Source organism: Acartia tonsa, chromosome 5 (genome assembly GCF_053477335.1).
Source record: "Acartia tonsa isolate MP-2025a chromosome 5, ASM5347733v1, whole genome shotgun sequence".
Lineage (NCBI taxonomy): Eukaryota > Metazoa > Arthropoda > Copepoda > Calanoida > Acartiidae > Acartia > Acartia tonsa.
In genome coordinates, this window is record NC_137264.1 from 42,195,703 (window position 1) to 42,216,722 (window position 21,020).

Here is a 21,020-nt window from a genome sequence, read left to right on the forward strand (position 1 = left end):
TTCAACTTACAAAAAAAACGTATTTGCCAATCGTTTAAACTTACACGCACGCACTTTGTGTAATCGTTTTTATTTCTAAGTAAAGCATGTAAAATATATTTAAAAATAATAAACATGAAATTACATTGTTTTTTACACAAAATTGAAGATAGTTTCTTTATTATTATTAAATCTTAAATAAAAATGTTAATAAACGTAACGTTGTATTGCATAATAGATTATCATGCATCTACTTTTACACTACGTGATTAGTATTACCAATTTACCTACATCCATGTTTCAAGTTTCTGTTTAGAAAAATACGAATGAAAATATAAACAGGATTGACAAAGTTTTATATTAAGATTTTTAAGTTTTCTTCAAATGCTTATTTTCATCAATTTTAATAGTAAATGTGGTAAAAAAAAATTTATTTTTATTAGGAAATTGATATTGTTTTTTTTAAAATAATCAGAGGACTTTAAAGTAAATAAAATAAAAAAAAAATAATATAAAAGTTGTTAACTCTGTGATGTCTGTGCGCACTTGCCGCGTATAATTGTTTATACATAAACAAACAACCATTATTTATATTTCTGCTCACAAAGTTTCTCTTTTTCAGAAAATGTTAAAATTTACTTAAAATAGCTTGTAAAATAAAGAATTTTATGCTTCAATATTATTTTCTTTTATTTTAAAGTTTAATTTAATTTGTACACTATTTGCAAGATCAAAAAATTACCTAATTTTAAGTAAAAAGAGTTTTCTTAATTGTATAGCTAGGTATGTACGTTTAACTTGTTGCTTTTCAATAATATAAAGTATTTTATTGTACTTGGAAACATATTGTTTATATACATTTAATTCTTAATCTGCTCTTAGCAATCAATAACATTTCTAATTATAAATCGTATAAAAACTTGGTTTGTTAGAATAGCATTAAATAATATTTCTCATTAAAATGTATAAATTAAGACATTAATTTTCATCAATGTTCAACAGCTATTAATTCTTACCCCCTTTGTCCCATAACTTAACTTATTTAGGTATTATGAAAGATTTATTTATTTTAGAAAATATGGGCTTTTTGGTGTTGAGCTGATAATTTTTGTCAATTTATTTTTATGTTTCAGAATCAAGCCAAAAATAAACTAATACAAAATGTCAGGAATGGGTAACTTTAAATTTCCAGTTGGTGGGGGGCCAGGAGGTGGACCTCCCCCTTCCTCAGGGAATGCAAAGAAAAAGAGACGAACAAGTCAGAATACTTCAGTTTCAGTGAACCAACCCTCACCAGGCATGGGTAGATAATTTTTCATCATACATATTGTTATTTTTGATTTGCATTGATTTTGAAGAGATTCGATCTAAAGGTCAATATTAAAAGTAGTATAGATATTTATTATATATAAATATATTTATTTAAAACTCATGCATTTAATTATGACATGTTAGCTACAGTTAACTCAACTTTCGTAATTAGTTAAATTTTCTAAGAAATCTTATTCTTATTTAAAGTAATATTATTAATTGAGAACCTGATAAAAGCATTTGTTCTTTTTTTCAGGTGATGGCATGCATGGAATGATGGGAGGTGACACAGTCTTTGCAAACAATCCCTTTGACGATGGACCTGGTGGTATGGGGCCTATGGGCGGTCCTGGTATGATGGGTGGCCCTCGCGGCCCTATGATGGGTGGACCAATGGGCCCAAACGGACCTATGGGCATGGGACCGGGACCAAATGGTCACATGATGAACGGACCGATGGGAATGGGAGGACCGGATGGTATGATGGGCCCAATGGGACCTAATGGCCCCATGGGTATGGGTCCAAGTGGGCCTATGGGTATGGGACCGGGAGGACCTATGGGCATGGGTGGACCCATGGGCCACGGCCCTATGGGAATGGGCCCAAATGGACCTATGGGTCATGGCGGACCGATGGGAGGGCCAATGGGGCCAGGTGGACCAATGGGCGGTCCAATGGGACACGGTGGACCGATGGGACCAATGGGCCCTGGCCATATGGGACATCCTGGCATGGGACCCATGGGTCCTAACGGGCCAATGTCGTCGATGAGTGGTCCACCAATGTCAATGTCAGGCCCGATGACATCCATGTCCGGTCATTTCAGTCCAATGTCGTCAATGTCTCCTATGGGTGGCAGTGGACCGATGCCCATCTCATCATCCTCAGGGATGACTATTAATGCAGGTCCTGGTTCTAACAGTCCTCACGGCTCTGGTCACGGTAGTGGGCCAGGCACACCAGTATCACATGTTCCTATGGGCCCGGGCTCTCACCCAGGACAAACTATCCCCATGGGACCGTCCTCTCATCCTGGCATGGGTGGTCCTAGCCCGTTGTCCATGTCCGCCGAGAAAGTGTATCCCGACAATCAGCCCATGGTGTTTAATCCGCAAAATCCCAATGCTCCTCCCATTTATCCCTGTGGTGTTTGTCATCGAGAGGTTCATGACAATGATCAGGCTATTTTGTGTGAATCTGGATGTAATTTCTGGTTCCATCGAGTTTGCACAGGTATATTTTCAACAGACAAGCACATATTACCATTTGTTAATCATTTACAGGACAATGTATTATAATTTACAAGCAGGGAGGGTACATCAGACTTTTAATTACACCAACATCCAAGTTTTATAATCACGTTTTCTATTCGTTGACTTAAAACCTTTAGTACCTACTATTATTAAATTTTATTCGTTGGTTCATAAAATAGCAGTATTCAAACGTATATAAATATTTCGTCCATTATCTTATAGCTTAAAATCCCTGATAGTTGATTAGAAATTTGTATTGAAATTAATTTGTATTATTTTTAGGAATTGGAGAATTTGCTTTCCACTCTCTGACCCAGGAAATCTACGCCGAGTGGGTGTGCGACAAATGCCATCAAACAAAGGACATTCCTTTTGTAAAGTTCAAACCATAGAATTATGTATCGAGGATTTCAGTTAATAACTCAATTAATTGATTATAATTACCTATAGACAACAAACGTTTTGGTTGTATAAAAATATATATATATTTAATAAGAATAAGGATTGTCTTAATAAAAATCCAAAACTAATAAAAAAAAAATCCTAACTACCTAAACATTTTTAAATAAAAAAGTACCTAGGTATACTTTGATAAAATGATTTATTTAGTACAAAATGACAAATTTAAAACATTTTCTGGTGATGCGAATATTTTTTTTTTTTTATTCGTTTAATTTAAATTTATCTAAGATAATAAATGAATTTAAACTTTTGTTTAGCAATAACATGGTTAAAAGCATGATAAGGAATGTAGAGTAGATATGTAATATGTATGCATGTAATAAAATATGTTATTTAATGTTTTAGGATAGTTTAAAACAAGTTTGTTAAATTTCAAATTATTTTAAAAATATAACCTCACTGCCAAAAGCTTTGATTTAACTTTTAATTTTTGACAACTAAGTATTTATTTTAAGTATTAGAATAATTATCTGCTTTAAATTCTGAAATATGAAATATGTATATTACCTACTTAGTAAAGTTTTAATTTGTAGGAAGCTTAAAGTAAATGATAATTTTATACCTAATGTCCTTTTTATTTATATTAACAAAAGTATGTCACAATTTCAGACAAAAATCTTGGAAAATGTTTGGTGGAGGCGGCTTTACTGCATCCAACAATGTTTTTGCAAGTAAACAGCAAACACAAAACAATATTAATACAGGTTATTAAGTGATTTCTTTTTTATGTTACATGCAAGATGCAACTAATGATCTTTTATATTTTTGTACGCCATCCCTTTTACTTAAAGATCATTAGGAATACAGTTTCTTTGTAGTTTTTTTCTTTTTCCAACAAAAATCTTACACACACAAACAAACAAAAAATATATGAAGACACTGACAGCCTTCCTAATGAATAGAAATAAGTAAAAAATAGTATGCATATTTATTTGCCAAAATATCAAACCAAATATTCAAATAAAATAATTATTAAATGAAGATAAACAGCATTGTAATCCAAAAATCCATATAAGTCCAGTCACAAAGAAATTTTTAACCCCAATAAGCCCTTTCTGCCAGTGCAGATGGACCCTTTGTAACAGGACCAACTGTGGCAGGACCAATAGTGGCAAAGTATTTACAATTGTACTTGCGACACAGTTTGTATCCATTGGCGTAGCAGGTGGGTTGGGCGGGTGGAGGGGCCAGGGCACACAAACTACTCACAACCTTGAGACAAGTCCTGTGAAGAAAAAATACCATGAAAATGTTGTAAAAGTTATTTACATATTAGTGATTGTAGTACAATATCTGCCAAAAATGATATCTTTTTTTGTTGAAAATATGTTTACTGTTTAGCTTTGCTCTACATTAGATGCATTAATATAGACAATATTTTACAAACAAGCTTAATGCGACACCTAAATATAATTTTCATATTTTCTAGTAGGTATGTACCTAGTTGTATTTATGGAAAAATATTTTATTTATATGGGAAAAACTTTCGGGACTTTGTCTTAATCATGAGTTCATCAAGGTTATTTATTGAGTAGCTACGCTGCTAAACTTGATAACCTGTAGCAAGGATTTTTCCACCAGCACCATTTATCAAAGTAAGGATTTGCTGCAATCTCCACAGAAGGTTTCTCCACCCCCTCAGTATCTGCGGCGCCAAGAACATAGCTTGCACAAATAAGAACACCTAGAAGTTTTATATCATTAAATAAAAAGCAACAGGATGTATGGTATGTCTACAGATAAGAATCGTGCCATCTAATGGACTGATGTGGCGCTTTATAGTTAAGCTTTTTAAAGTCCCAGAAGGTTTTGACTATTTTGGAGAAATGTACCTCCACCCTCCCTAAAAATTTTAAAAATATTTTAAAAATACCCAACTCCTCTTCTCTAAAATAAAATATTTAACACTTTTTGTTGTACAATTGAACCCCTTCTCTTCTATTTGTATCAAGAGAATAGAAATTATTTGAAAAAATTATAGTGAAAATAAAAATAATAATTTATAAAGAGGATTACTTAAGTAAAAGCATAGCCTACTTGACATATTATGATATCATCAAACCCTTTTCGTGTATGTGTTTCATTATTTCAATATCATGTTATCTGAAGTAATTACCTACCCAAAATCTAAAAACAAGGATAAAATATCTTTCAAAGCGATGGACAAATAAACATTGACATTTATGAAGTAATAACCCATTCAATATTCAGAAATATCTAGAATTTTAAACAATCATTGTACTAAGTTTAAAATCAGTAGGACAATTCTAACATGACTGAATCAACTTTAAGAACTATAATATGTTACGGACTGTTTGACCCTTAATGTAGAAAAGCTTCGCGATTTAAAATGCTTTAATTATGTAGAAGTTTTTGTAGTATGATGTAATAAAAACTTACCTAGGGCGCAAATGAAAGCGGTTACTTTTACCATTTTGATTGGAATGATTTTGCAATGGCATGTACCTTGCTTTTATACCTGTTCTTTTATAATTACAAGTGTTTTTATCTATTTGAAAATTATATTTTTATGATATTTAGACAAAGGCTTATGCAATAAAGGACTATTTAATAACGTCAATATGATATCTATTCATTTTAAAAATATCACAAAAAATGTTTTATTCTTATATAAGAATATTTTTTCCCGTAGAAATTAAAGAATAGTCTAAAGACACTATGAGACTCATACAAAGTTTCTTTGAAATGAATCATACTATATCATGAATACTTCTCAGTTTTTCTGTCTATGAATCTTTTTCACGGTGATTTAGCAATTCTTTAAGTTTGCAGAATTTCAAAAAGTAAGCTTTCTTCTGGTCGTATATAATGCATTAAAGTTTTTATTTTTTATCCTAAATGAAACATCGAAGACTTTAAACAGAAGGGGTGAGGGGGGGAGGGGGTCATGAGGTCGCCTTCTACCTTTAATTTAAGTTTTGAGACAAATAGTATGGGATGGAGTAGGTACGCTATCCTAAAATACATTATTAAAAAGACTCCACGGGACACACCGGGGGTTCCGTGCAAACTATTATATAAGCTATCTGGCCGTTTTATTGGATAATGATGAAAAATCCGCTAAATAAACAAAAAAATACAAAATAGATAGGTATATTTGAATTTAAGACTAGACTACAAGAAAATATTGGCTTTGGAAACTGCAGGTCGTAACGACTTTTTAACTTAACAGTGCAAAAAAAAATCCCAAATGTTTAAGAAATAGGACGGGTACTAAAAATAAAATGTATAAATAACCATAAAATTAATCTTTTTTGTTAATTTGTTATGTTTAGCTAACTTGAATTTCATCCAAGAACCTGGACTACATCAGATTTTCTGTTGGCCTACAATGTCAGTTCTAATATTGTCTTGAGTAAGTCATTATGATCAACTGTTTCACCACCAGCTGCTGTAAAAGTTCCCCAAGGCTCTTTTTGGAACTAACTTAAAGGGACTGTGAACGTAAATTTTTCTCATCTTAATATCAAATCTTAACATTATCTCATTCATGATATCTCACAGATAGAGCATAACGCGCTTTTGTTTGCTTAAAAAACGGATTTTTCCGACGAATTTTATAAGGTACGGGGAAAGGAAGAAATTTTCCGTATTATATAAAATGTGCATTAAATTGCTTTTTTCTCCCATTATAGCTAAAATTAAACTTTTTCACATAGTTCTGGATTTTTCCTAACAGTTAAGCTGACTTTTAACATAATCCTTGCTTTAATCCAATGTATAGTTACTTAGAAATTGATAAAATAAGCATATTTTTTTATTGAAAACCAAATACAATAACAAAGCCAGAAACAGGTTTTTTATTAGTATCCAATTAACTTTAAATGGCCCATCTCTCGCCCACCTTTAATTACAAATTTGTAAATAATAAAGACGCAATATTTCTTTATAAACAGTCTGATAAAAGTGTAAACTAATTCTCCAAAGTGGGTTATTTATTGTTCAACACAATAAAAAAGGATATTATTATTTTATATAACCTATGAGATTCAACCCTTTGTAGACAGTGAGGTATTTTTTTTGTCAATAATACGAATTTAAAATATGTCGTTATTACCTAATTACTACGTTATAAAAAAAACGAATTGGCAATTTTATAGCATAAAATAAATCCTTAACAGTAAGTAAATTGTTTCAACTATATATGACAAGTTAAATATCCCTACAAACATTATAAGAAACAAAAACGTTCAGATTTTCCCTGTTTTTTCCATTTTCCCTCTCAAAATACCATAAAATCAAGGCATTATTTCTGGATATTTTTGTGAATAGGACATTTTTGGTTGATCAGTGTAGTGAAATGTGCTTAGTAAATGTTAAGATTTGATAATCAGATGAGAAATTTTTACGTTCACACTCCCTTTAAATTCAAACAAATCAACCCGTTATGTATTTATCTTGTAGATTTTTTTTCTGTTAGCTATGCAGATTTTTCATCTTTATCCCATAAAACGGTCAAAGATAGATTAAATATCAAGATATTAATAAGCGTTTAAAAAACGGTTTGCGCGGAACACCCTGTATTAGAAGCTTTACTGTAAAGAAGAGCTATATCGGATCAGCATTTAGTAAATTAAATCGGTTTGACACACAGAGATACGTCCATTACCTTTAACTTCTAAATAAGGTTTATTTCAATTACTATAGGCAAAGCTAGGGACAAAAAATATAAAAAAAATTACTATTAGGCATTGTATTGATAACACAAATCATGACTTATGTAAGATATTTTTAACAAGGATGACAACATCTATAAAAGCGAAGCACTGAAACGGTAGGACAAACGGACATTAACACTTATATAGTGTCAGAACTGAATAATCAGAATATAAATGTTTAAGAGTCGAAGCAAAATTGTAAGTAAATTTCTTGAAAAGCTGCTTAATACAGGATAAAGTATATGGACATACTTATATTTTTAGGACTTGATTATAGAGTTGCTTCGCTTATAACATTTTACTTTGTTGTCTCAGGAATCAACTTACCAAAAATCAGATCAATCGGATTATTAGATCACATAAAAATTTGTTGTTAAAAAAAAGTAAAAAAATCAACATGTTTAAAATGGACATACGGACATTCTTGTAATGATTATAGAGTTGCTATGCTTTCTAAATCGTACCTAACTACTAAAGGAATCACCATGCAAAGTTTGAAATCGATAGGACAATTCTAACATGCCCAAATTTACGGAAAAAAACTATCCGTGTGTGACGGACGGACGGACCGACCCTAATTAAGAAAAGCTTCACTTTGCTTTTTAAATAATTTACGCAATAGGATGTTCGTCAGTAATTTTAATAGTGTAGCAAGAATTACAATATCCATAATGGCGAACCTCTAAAATCAGACCGTATGACAAACGAACATTAACACTTGTTTGTATATGATATTGTACCTTATTGTACTAGAAATCTAAAAGAAACCAGATAAATGGGATAATTATAATATATCATTAAAAAAGCTGTGAAAAATGTTCCAAAAATCAACTTCTTTTATATTGATCTACAAACTTTCTGGTTGTGATTATAGATTAAGAGCTATTTGTTACGGACGGACGAACTGACCCATTAAAGAAAAGCTTCGCGTTCATGAATATTATCTATGTCATACCTTTAGAAATACTTTAATGGAAGAGGATGTTAGGTAATAATATAATGTATAAAATAACAATGACAAATAGGGTACTAAAATAAAATAAAACACTTGCAAATTTTTTTTTTACGTTGGGTACATTTATTTTAATTTTTTAAGCAACGCTTTTCTATAGTTATGGTGTTTCAGTAAGTATGTGTCTGTGCTATGTAACTATTGTGACTATAAAAGGTTAATTCAATTTTAAATCTTTTATAAAGATTACTGTAACGATAAGATAATATATAAGAAGCATAGTGTCACTATACTTGTTACCAGAAGGTTTATATGTTTATTAGAACTTAAATTCAGAGATGGTGTAATGTTTAACGCGTACCTTATGAAGGCAAGTTTTAAAGGTACAGGATGGTTTATAACTCGTGACTGTTGCTAGTCATAGGGGAGAGGGTGGGTTCGATTCTCGGCCCAAACAGCGTCATAACAAAGTTTTATACTAGCTGTATGTCCCCAACCCGTGGACCCTGTGCCAACTTTCAATTGGGTCTTTGAATATCAGCCAGTAGCGTTGGTAATATTAAAATAGCCAAGTCGCTAATAAAGAGCAGAAAGCAATTTGCTAGCAGACTTATAAGTTCCCCAACACAGGATCCAGATAGTTGTCTGGTTTATACATCCATACAAAATACATTTATTTTTCTCACTACTTTATTTGCAGGTCAGAGCCAGGACATAGCAAATCAAATAATCAATACAGTGAAACAAGACATGGAGGCCTGGGAAAAATCTGGACAGTGGATTTTTTCTTGCTACAGGTATGTCGGATACCTGGCATTATGTCAACCAGGAGCAAAAAAGTCACAGCTTCAATAGGTGTAATTTTGCCGATTTTTAAGAAAATAGGTATTGTATTACTATTATAGTATAATTTACAAAAAAAAAACAATGACGTGTTATAGAAATGGCAGCGCGTCTGTTTGTAATTTAAAAGTCTCACACTTTTTGAGGACAGTTATGTATATAATTAGCGCAGCAACATTAGGCTAATATAATTTTTGGTGACAAAGTAAAGTGTGTTGTTCCAGTAAAAATATCCGAGAACTAAATTATAATTATTTACAAAAAAAATTCAGGAAGAAGAAGGTAATTTTTTCAACCCTTCTTTGACCATTAATATTTACCAGAGCTGGATCTTTAAATCACCATTAAAATGATTTAAAGATCCAGCTCAGGCAACTAAGGCATAGTTCCACATATGGGTATAATCCTCTTAGAAACATATTTTTTTCAATTTTGAAAATTTGTATCAACCCCTCCCCACCCCCACATTCCTCCGACAGAACTATGAACTCTGCCTAGCCTCTAACCTAACTTAACCTAAAATAGTTGTTCTCTACCATAGTCATAGTTCTGTCGGGAATGGGGGGGGGGGGGAGGTGTTATAAAAATTTTCAAAATTGAAAAAAATATTTCTAAGAGGAACACGCAATATGATCTAAATAAAAATAAATAATTTTAGTTGTGCCAAGGATTGTATAAGTATTCCTGGATTACAAGACCTCAGTCCTGAAGAATTAAGGTATGAACACACAATTATCATTCACAAGCTACCAAAGATAGAATTCAACACGAAAGTATTAAGGAAAGTTAATCTACGTTTAATCAACAATAATAATCAGAATTCGTTTCGGATTAATTTGTAAATCCGAATCCGGATCCGAAATCCGTAAAAATCCTGATTTTCAACTCGGATTAAATCCGGAATTTTAACCCGCCAATATTTTAAAAATCTGACCAATATATGATTTAAAAGCACCTAGATACTTAAAGCTTAGGATAATTTTAAATAAAAATGATTAAAATAAGTAGAGTCACTCTTTCTGCATTTGTTAGGTAATAAACAAGTCTTTAAAAACTCGGCGGCATAGATCTATACTACACAAACAAGAACAGGCGTCTCCAGTAGAATATATATTTCGCTTTATTCAAGCCTTCTCAGTGCTTAGTGCTCAATTCTAAATGTTGAGAGTTTCTGACTCTGTGTCTGTACAACCTAAATAAATTTTAAAAACTTTTAATATGATTTTTATCAGGTTTGAAGCTTATGAAAATGTAAAAGCAAACAGCACGGCTTATCAGGGCAAAGTTTCTCAGTTGGCTCAGGTTATTTACATTTATTTGATGAAAAAGCTATATGCAGATTTTACCTTTTAAAAAGTTTTCTACAGCATGACCCTCGAAAAAGTATTTTTAAGCATCTGCAGCCCTTATTTCTCAATGAATTATAAAAAAATGCTTATGTCCTTGTTCTCCATAGTATTCCACATAAGTAGATATAAAAATATTTTTTTTACCTCCATTAACACCGGAGATTTTTAGAGCTAAAGTTTTGAAAAAGTGACTGAGAAAAAGAATTTTTTTTTGTTTCTCTTATTTTTTGGATGGTTATATTATGTTTTTCTGGAAACTGAATAATGATACACAAAGAAAAACAAGTTAACTAATTATTTCTTTTTTATTCCACCAAAAAATATAAATTTTTAATGGCAAAAAATACTACTGAATGAATTGATTATTTGCAAATTTTAGGTTATTTATTAACCCTTATTTGAGAAAAGGATTAATTATGACAGTTGCTCCGCCTACTTTTCTGACATCTCAATAATTTAATAGGGGGTTAATTAAGCTTTTTAGACAAAAAAATCATTATGTTTTAATTTTATTTTCTTTATAACTTTTTTGTTATTAAAGTTAGGATTGTGAAACAAAAACAATTTTCCTGCTATATTCATAAAGATTTATTTGGTTTTTTAATCTTAAACAATTTTGCCTAATAAGTAAGTTTTTCAAAATATCATTAAACTAAAAAGACTCAAAAAATATGTGTAAAAAAATGCTTTTTACCCAAAAACTAAATTTTTTATTTCATTTTTGTATAAAGTTTCTGCTAGTAACAAAAATTAAAGGATTTCTACCTTAATTTTGCTAAAAAAGTCGTTTCATGTTAAAAGTTACTTTTTCCTCAGTCACTGTTTCAAAACTTTAGCTCTAAAAATCTCCGGTGTTAATGGAGGTAAAAAAAAATATTTTTATATCTACTTATGTGGAATACTATGGAGAACAAGGACATATGCATTTTTTTATAATTCATTGAGAAATAAAGGCTGCAGATGCTTAAAAATACTTTTTTGAGGGTCATGCTGTACTTTTTTTCTGTATTACATTTTAATGTTATTTCTTATTTAAAATGTGGGTCGTAGTTGCTGCGCTACTGTGTTTGCCGTTTTTAATTATTTGATGTTTGGCAGGGATCTTCAGGGATTAGACAATGGATGAAATATTAAAGTACACCACCAATGATGATGAACAAAAATACACCTTCTCTAGATTATTATTATTGGTTGAAAATTTGGGACTGTGCTAGTTTGAACCAACCAATCTAGCTTTTAAGAAATGTTTAAGCAAAGTCATTATAAAGGGGGGGGTTTTTAATGCAACCATCTCGTAATCAGTGATTAAATGGCACTTAGAATTCGAATTTCGATCAGAAATTTTGCATGAATAATCCTTGGTAGGTCTATTTTCCCTAAATCGAACAAAAAGTTGGAAAAGTAACGGCTGGCGGCTCAGCCGTTTAGCCGTTTTTTGCCTATTTTCAGGGCAAATTCATCATTAATTACGTAGGAATCAACTTTTTAAAACATATTTTTGGTTTAATTCATGTTAAATGATAGAATTAACCAATTTTTAAATTTCTAGTACCAACAGATACCGGCTAGAACCGTTTGATAAGGTTTTTGAGTGAGAAAAAGTATTATGTGAAAATAGGTTTCGTGACTTTTTTGCTCTTAAGATAGTAATAAAATGGCAAAACAGCCGAGCCGCCAGCCGTTAGCCGTTACTTTTCCAACTTTTTGTTCGATTTAGGGAAAATATATTTACCAATGATTATTCATGCAAAATTTCTGATCGAAATTCGAATTCTAAGTGCCATTTAATCATTGATTACGAGATGGTTGCATTAAAAACCCCCCCCCCCTTAGTGATAATAAAACTTTAATACAAGAATATGAATAACTTACGACCAATATCCCATTTTCCCTGGTATATTTGATTATCTATAATACAAAGTAGAATGATGTCTGTCCGTACGTCCCTTAAGATCTCGGTAACCACTGAACCAATCGGATTATACTCATCTAGGAATATACCTATTGCTCCTGTGGTGGTTTTAGGCTATTTTTTTGGGGGGTGGGAAACCCACAAACTCCGCAAATACAAAAAAAACCTTCCATTTTTAAGGCAGTTATTTTAAAATCAGTTGCAGCACCAGAAGTACTTATTTTTTTTAATTACCTCTTGGGAAGAAAAAGCCCCTAGAGGCTAGGGGCGAAGCCGCTAGTTTAATATAATTCATTATAGGAATACAAAAGCAAGCGAGCTCTCCTTGCCAACCCAGATCCTCAGTTAAGAACTGCCCTCCTTAACATTTATAACAGACAACCCATCGGTGATTATGTTCTAGGGTAAGAGCATTGCTGTTTCTTATAAAAAAAACAAGGATGATAACATTCAATATTAGCGAAGATTGGTTATCGGAAAAATTAATTAAATTGTCACCAACTTTATCCCTTTTTTCTGCAGGATGTTTAGCGGTACAGAACCCCCCCCCCCAAAAAAAAAAAAAAAAAAACCATAACTAAACTAAATTGAACAAAAAAGGCCTTTTTTCTTTTATCATTAAAAATCCATGTTTATTGTTTAATTGTGTGTGTGTTTGCGTAATGGATATATTATTACTTGGATCTTACACCTGGGATTCATGTTTTCCAACACACCGCGGGCTAGAATAACAAGTCTCCCGTTCCACCCCCTTTACCCCATCCCCTTCCCTCTTCTGTTGGATAAAGGAAGTGGCCTATAAATAACAAGGAAAACTTAAATTGACGACAATTTTTCCCCTGTCACAATATCCACGTATATTATACATCCATTGTTAGTGCGCGCAAAGTAAAGTGATAATTATTTTCCTAAAAATTTTAGAACTGCACCTTCCAGTATATTTGGATCTGCCAACTCAACACAAGCATTTGGGGGGCAACAAAACTCAGGTAAAAATCAAGGAAATATTTTTGATGTTATTTTTTTATGTATATAGGGTCGGGAGGCAATGGACACTGAATTTTAAAGGTCCCCAAAGTTTTATTATCACTTTTTCTAATTCGTTGGGGCTTAAAGAAATGATTGGTTGGTTCAAATCAGCTGTTTCCAAGCTTTTACTACAATAATTGTAATAATATACAGAAGGCAAGTATGTTTAAGGTATGAGCTCAATGTACAGCATTCTGTCTGAAATTCTTTCTTATTATTACCCTGTCTTGATGATTAAAAAGGTAAATGTCAATGGCCGATAAATTGATGTACGTTCCCAATGAAGATATACAAAATTACCCCTTCTGTATATTACAACTAGCGGGTTCGCCCCTAGCCTCTAGGGGCTTTGCCCCTAGAGGAAAAATTACATCTTTTATTACCTGGAGATGCCTCCACTCCACCACTGTTTAAAATAATCAAAAAAAAATTGGTGTGAGATTTTTGTTTTTGAGGGGGTTTGTCCCACCCCCCAAGAAAATAGCCTAAAACCACCACAGAACCAGTAGGTATATTCCCTGAAGAGTAGAATCCGATCGGTTCAGTGGTTACCGAGATCTTAAGGGACAGGCGGACAGACAGACGGACGATCGGACAGACATCATTTTACTATTATAGGTTAGTGGTTGAAACATGATTTAGATACTCAATTTAATGGACCAACCAATTTAAATTAAATAAAAGTCCCCAAAGTTGTTAAGCCAACGAATAAGAAAATATTTTTGCAAAACATTGGGTACTGTGTTTACTGTTGAGTAAAAAAAGCCCAATATTCCCGCCATCCCTGCTAAAAAGGGTCTTTACCTTAATATACGGAGACACAATTAAAACCATGATCCCAAAGTACCTAACATAATATATTTTGTTTGATTTAGGAGGATTATTTGGTAGCAAGCCCACAAACAGTTTATTTGGGGGTGGTCAGCCACAGCAACAAGGACAAACAAGCATATTTGGGGGGAGCCAAACTTTTGGTGGTGGTTCTACAACAGGGCAGACCAATTCATTGTTCGGGGGAAATAGTTCACAGGTTGGTAAAGTTGAATCCATATCATCCAGCAAATATTAAAATGGCCGTTGTTTGTCTGTTAGTCATTCTACAAAAGAAAACTTTTTATAAAGGTTTCATGATTTTCTATTTTTCCTCTCTTTTTCATGAACACTGAACATCTCTATATATTACTTTGTTCATGTGTCCCATCATGATTTTTGTGCTACTAATGGATAGCAATTTGCGCCAGCATTTGTGCCAAGTCATTGCTTCGTTTCATACTACTTTTGTCTAGCATCTGACAAAGCACTAGTGGGAACAACTTTTAACATCGTTAATTATGACGCTGATTCGAACCTATCACCGTGAGACGACTAGTAGATGCGCGATTTGTTATACGCCACAGTTGCGATTTAATGCAATATTCCTTTTTTCTTAGTCTGCATTTGGTGGAGGAAACAAAGGCCTTTTTGGCGGTTCAACCACAAATACCGGTGGGGGTGGAATATTCGGCGGAAACAGCGGAGCAGCAGGCGGCAATTCTGTATTTGGCGGCAGTAGTAACACTGGCGCAGCGGCTGGCGGCGGTATTTTTGGCGGGAGTAGCGGCACTACTACTGGCGGGGGATTGTTTGGTGGGGGAGCTACTACTAGTGGTAATACCGGTGCGGGAATTTTTGGCGGTAAGTTTTTAAGATTTTTTAGTGAACACATGTAAGTTTTTAATTATTAAAAAATTTTCGGTGCTTCTCCTCAAATTACCTAGAATTGAAAAATAAGATGGATTTTTTTTCTTTATACTTAACCCTGCGATGGGCAATAACTTCGCAGGGCCTATACCTGCAAACCTGTACCCAATGAAACGTAACCTAACCTAACATAAAGTAAAATATAAACACACTAATACCTAACCTATATTATTTTCAAGGTTCCTCGAGTACATCAACGGGCGGTGGTATATTTGGGGGCGGAAGCCAACCCCAACAGAATGCAGGAGCACAAGGCGGGGGCATATTTGGTGGGGGCAATACTGGGGCCTCCTTGTTTGGTAACCAGAATACAGGTCAGACCACAGCTACTGGTGCTACTACTGGTGCTTCTCTCTTTGGACAACAGAATAACCAACAAGGTTAGTGATATTTAAAATGTAATTTATCAATGTAATAATTGACTTTGCCGGTTCTTTCCCTCAAAGTGCCTATCGAGCAACGAATCCCCCTGTTTTACTTCTATAGTTTTGTTAAAAATATGAGGGTATTTGTTTTGTTCATATACCAAACCCCCCTGCGAGGTGAAGGCTCTATATATGCGTTACTATAACCCTGAGTGCTATTTTGAACCCAATTTAACCTAACCTAACCTTAAGTAAACACTAATACACGAAAACTACACACCAATCATTATTTTCATTATATTTCAAAATAAAGTGGTGGGGGGGGGGGGGGTTAGACAATGCGCTTTGAGGTATAACGCATATATTAAATGAATATGTATTAGATTTGTAGATGATTCTTCCATAAATGATATTTAACAATATCACAATTTTGTTTTTATAAAAAAAAATATCCCAGTAATTGATGAGTAACTTTAACTTTAAATTCAGGTGGTGGATTATTTGGCCAGCCAAGTAATTTTGGCAGCAATACTAACCAAACCACAGCCTCGCCATTTGGCAGCAACAACACGACGACCGCCACATCTTCGCCGTTTGGCGGTGGATCTGTAACAGCGGGTAGCAATCAGACGGCGGCTCCACCGTTTGGCAGTTCGGCCGGAAATGGAGCCGCTCTGTTTGGAAATAAACCAGAGAGTACAGGTAATATTTAGAGAAACTAATCAGAATAAAATCAAGGTTATTATGCAAATGAAGACAGCTTACCTATACCAAAAACGAAATTAATTCGAAAAAATCAAGAAAACTATACGTGATTTTTGTGCTGTCGTTGGGGGTCAACACATAGTAGAATTGACGACCCTTACATCTGCTCCTTAAAGGGACTGTGAACGTAAATTTTTCTCATCTTAATATCAAATCTTAACATTATCTCATTCATAATATCTCAAAGATAGAGCAAAACGCGCTTTTGTTTGCTTAAAAAACGGCTTTTCCGACGATTTTTATAAGGTAAAGGGAAAGAAAGAAATTTTCCGTATTATATAAAATGTGCATTAAATTGCTTTTTTCTCCCATTATAGCTAAAATTAAACTTTTTCACATAGTTCTGGATTTTTCCTAACGGTTAAGCTGACTTTTAACATAATCCTTGCTTTAAACCAATGTATAGTTACTTAGAAATTGATAAAATAAGCAATATTTTTTTACTGAAAACCAAATACAATAACAAAGCTAGAAACAGGTTATTTTATTAGTATCCAATTAACTTTAGATGGCCCATCTTTCGCCCACCTTTAATTACAAATTTGTAAATAATAAAGACGCAATATTTCTTTATAAACAGTCTGATAAAAGTGTAAACTAATTCTCGAAAGTGGGTTATTTATTGTCCAACACAATAAAAAGGGATATTCTTATTTTAAATAACCTATGAGATTCAACCCTTCGTAGACAGTGAGGTATTTTTTTGTCAATAATACGAATCTAAAATAGGTCTTTATTACCTAATTACTACGTTATAAAAAATCTAATTGGCAATTTTATATCATAAAATAAATCCTTAACAGTAAGTAAATTGTTTCAACTATATATGACAAGTTAAATATTCCTACAAACATTATAAGAAACAAAAACGTTCAGATTTTCCCTATTTTTTCCTTTTTCCCTTCCAAAATACCATAAAATCAAGGCTTTATTTCTGGATATTTTTGTTAATAGGACGTTTTTGGTTGATCAGTGTAGTGAAATGTGCTTAGAAAATGTTAAGATTTGATAATCAGATGAGAAATATTTACGTTCACACTCCCTTTAAATACTATTTTATATTTATTTCGCTTTTTGGTTGTACCTTATTTTTAAAATGAAGAAAGTTAATTTTGATTATTTTTTAAACAGTAGAGGTAATGTTCCAACAAGTATACGATCAAAACTGTTGGTCGTATAATATCCCTGGACACATGAAATAGCAAAATAGTCAACATTAAGATATGTTTCAAGCATCAAATTTTAACAGACTTGTACTATTTTAGGTGACTTGTTTAAGCAGCCGGCACAGAATGAAAACTTATTTGGCCAGAAAACTGATTCAACTCCAGGTAACAAAAACAATAGAATTTTAACCACCCCCCCCCCCAAAAAAAAAAAACTTAATATTTGAAAATACTTTAGATTACTCTCCCAAAACTTTCAAACACTAAGTTCAACAATTATCTTATTCTTGCCAGTCAATTAACTTTTATTGAACAAAAAAAACTTTTACATTGGCGTAGCTAAGTCAAATTACCTTAAAATTCGAATTACTTTAAATTAGTTATAGGATTGGCAATCCGATTCCGAAATCCGGAATCCGTCCAATTTTTCGACAATTTTGGAATCCAGAATCCGAATCCGAAATCCGTAATTTTAATAGCGGATTTGGATACTGAATTGTTAGGCTAAAATTAGGGTCTTGAGTTTTTTTGTCCGAATATTTCACAGTAGCTTTTCATGCTTATTTTAGGTTAGGTTAGGTTGAGTAAGGGTTAGAAAATGGCCGCTGTAGGGTTTATAAAAAGGAGAAAAGCTGATGTGAAAACATGAATAAAACGCCGCTTTAAATTCTTCCCAGTACCCACAAAATTTAATCCCTTAATTTATTTCCGGAATCCACGATTAATCCGTTTTTTGGCGGAGTTTTGTAAGAATCCGAATCCGGTTCAAAAATTGGACGGATTGTAAACCCTAATTAATTATATTCAAGCAGTTGGATAACCGAATACTTTATTATACAGACAGAATTCTTATTTTTGAAAAAATATATATTAGGAACCTTGTTTGGCCAGAGAGATGATGATTTAGATCCTAGTTGTGTATATTCTACCATGGAACAATTAAGTCAAGAAGAAATACAGGTACTTGTTAGTTGTGTATATTCTACCATGGAACAATTAAGTCAAGAAGAAATACAGGTACTTGTTAGTTGTGTGAATTCCGCCATGGAACAATTAAGTCAAGAAGAAATACAGGTACTTGACAGTTGTATATATTCTACCAGGGAACAACTAAGTCAAGAAGAAATACAGGTACTTGTTAGTTGTGTATATTCTACCATGGAACAATTAAGTCAAGAAGAAATACAGGTACTTGTTAGTATGGTATAATCCACCATGGAACAATTAAGTCAAGAAGAAATACAGGTACTTGTTAGTATGGTATAATCCACCATGGAACAATTAAGTCAAGAAGAAATACAGGTACTTGACAGTTGTGTATATTCTACCATGGAACAATTAAGTCAAGAAGAAATTTAGGTACTTGAAAGTTGTGTATATTCTACCATGGAACAACTAAGTCAAGAAGAAATACAGGTACTTGTTAGTTGTGTATAATCCACCATGGACAATTAAGTCAAGAAGAAATACAGGTACTTTTTAGTTGTGTATATTCTACCATGGAACAAATAGGTCAAGAAGAAATACAGGTACTTGACAGTTGTGTTTTTTCTACCATGTAACAATTAAGTCAAGAAGAAATACAGGTATTTGTTAAATGTGTGTATTCTACCATAGAACAATTAAGTTAAGAAGAAATACAGGTACTTGACAGTTGTGTATATTCTACCATGGAACAATTAAATCAAGAAGAAATACAGGTACTTGTTAGTTGTGTATATTCTACCATGGAACAATTAAGTCAAGAAGAAATTCAGGTACTTTACAGTTGTGTATATTTTACCATGGAACAATTAAGTCAAGAAGAAATACAGGTACTTGTTAGTTGTGTGAATTCCGCCATGGAACAATTAAGTCAAGAAGAAATACAGGTACTTGTTAGTTGTGTATATTCTACCATGGAACAATTAAGTCAAGAAGAAATTCAGGTACTTTACAGTTGTGTATATTTTACCATGGAACAATTAAGTCAAGAAGAAATACAGGTACTTGACAGTTGTGTATATTTTACCATGTAACAATTAAGTCAAGTAGAAATACAGGTATTTTTCTCTAGCCTGACTTGATTTTCAAATAGCTAATGTTTTGGTTGCGAAGCTTCTCAATAATTCTATATTTTTAAAGTCTGAATGTTTAATGGGAAGCGTGAATTTCTCTGCTGCTATTCAAAATAGATGGCTGAATTTTTTTGTAAAGATTATTTGAACTCATCAACATCCAGTGTATAATATATTTTGTCTGTTAGTCTGTCAGTCATGCTACTAACATATAAATATAAACGTTTTGTGATTTTCTATTTCAATACTATGTCCGTATGTTTATCCATGATTTTTTTGTGTTACGCTGCTTATGGATGCTTTTTATATTTCAGGCATTCCAAAGTGAAAGTTTTGAGCTGGGCAGAATACCATTGAATCCCCCACCAAAAGAATTATGTCAACCAGTCAAATAATCTCTAGTAACGCTTCAAATCCGAGTCATCTTCGCTGGATTAGAACCAGTTTTAAGAAACAATGGAAAATCCTGTATCATATATGTAGTATTAAAGTGAACTTGATTGATAAAATAAAATTATAAAAATATTCCCTGTTCTGTTAGAACGGTTCGTTGGTCCCTCGGGTCCAACAAAACTGGAATTAAATTTTATTTTTTTTTATTTACTATCTTCGGGAAACTGTCAATAATACAACAAGTCATATAAATCAAATCTCCAAAATAAAACAATCTCAATCATTTCAGATGAAATATAGCAATAAACTATAATACTAATAGCGGCTTCGCCCTTTGATTGAACCAATTTTTCGTATTTTAGATTTAAAATAAAAAAGAAAAAAAAAATTTTGGGGGGGGTAATTTTTTTTTCTTTTTTTTGGGGGGGGGGGGGTTAGTCAACTCCTACTTTAATTTTAGTTTTAAAAAGAAAAGAAAAAATTGTCCCACCCCCCGAGAAAATAGTTATAAACCTTTCCGGGACCTATGAGAAGCTACCCTGTAAAGGAGAACCCGATCGGTTCAGCGGTTAGCGAGATCCTTCGCTACAAACAAACAGACAAACAAACACACACACAAACAGACAGACATCGCTCTACTTTGTATTATAGATAGAAAACTTTTGGCATTATAAGTAAATGTTATGATATTCTTTTTGACCAAAAATATACATATATCATGATTTAATTTAGGATCCATTTATTACCCGGTATTTTATTATGAA

At 32.7% G+C, this 21,020-nt stretch overlaps 3 protein-coding genes across 5 annotated transcripts; 2 read left to right on the top strand and 1 right to left on the bottom strand.

Moving 5' to 3' along the window:
• The first annotated feature begins 1,111 nt into the window (after positions 1-1,111).
• LOC145319549 (uncharacterized) lies at positions 1,112-3,622 on the top strand. Of its 2 annotated transcripts, none has more exons than XM_080161741.1 (3): positions 1,112-1,282; positions 1,547-2,524; positions 2,827-3,622. In XM_080161741.1, the coding sequence occupies exons 1-3, from the start codon at positions 1,141-1,143 to the stop codon at positions 2,934-2,936; spliced, it is 1,230 nt and encodes a 409-aa protein (XP_080017867.1). In that variant the 5' UTR covers positions 1,112-1,140; the 3' UTR covers positions 2,937-3,622. The 2 variants fall into 2 exon arrangements, with proteins under 2 accessions (XP_080017867.1, XP_080017869.1); XM_080161743.1 differs by having other exon boundaries at positions 1,112-1,276.
• Positions 3,554-20,572, top strand: LOC145319544 (uncharacterized). Of its 2 annotated transcripts, XM_080161732.1 has the most exons (13): positions 3,554-3,710; positions 9,338-9,434; positions 10,139-10,198; positions 10,713-10,782; positions 13,042-13,145; positions 13,663-13,730; positions 14,646-14,800; positions 15,201-15,444; positions 15,690-15,890; positions 16,365-16,577; positions 17,906-17,971; positions 18,681-18,766; positions 20,178-20,572. In XM_080161732.1, the coding sequence occupies exons 1-13, from the start codon at positions 3,554-3,556 to the stop codon at positions 20,256-20,258; spliced, it is 1,602 nt and encodes a 533-aa protein (XP_080017858.1). In that variant the 3' UTR covers positions 20,259-20,572. The 2 variants fall into 2 exon arrangements, with proteins under 2 accessions (XP_080017858.1, XP_080017859.1); XM_080161733.1 differs by lacking the exons at positions 16,365-16,577; positions 17,906-17,971 and having other exon boundaries at positions 20,178-20,570.
• Positions 3,921-5,689, bottom strand: LOC145319563 (uncharacterized). Its single transcript, XM_080161771.1, has 3 exons — positions 5,407-5,689; positions 4,564-4,690; positions 3,921-4,231 (listed from the first exon to the last, which is right to left on the bottom strand). Exons 1-3 carry the CDS (start codon positions 5,438-5,440, stop codon positions 4,042-4,044), a joined length of 351 nt encoding a protein of 116 aa, XP_080017897.1. The 5' UTR covers positions 5,441-5,689; the 3' UTR covers positions 3,921-4,041.
• Positions 20,573-21,020: the final 448 nt, after the last annotated feature.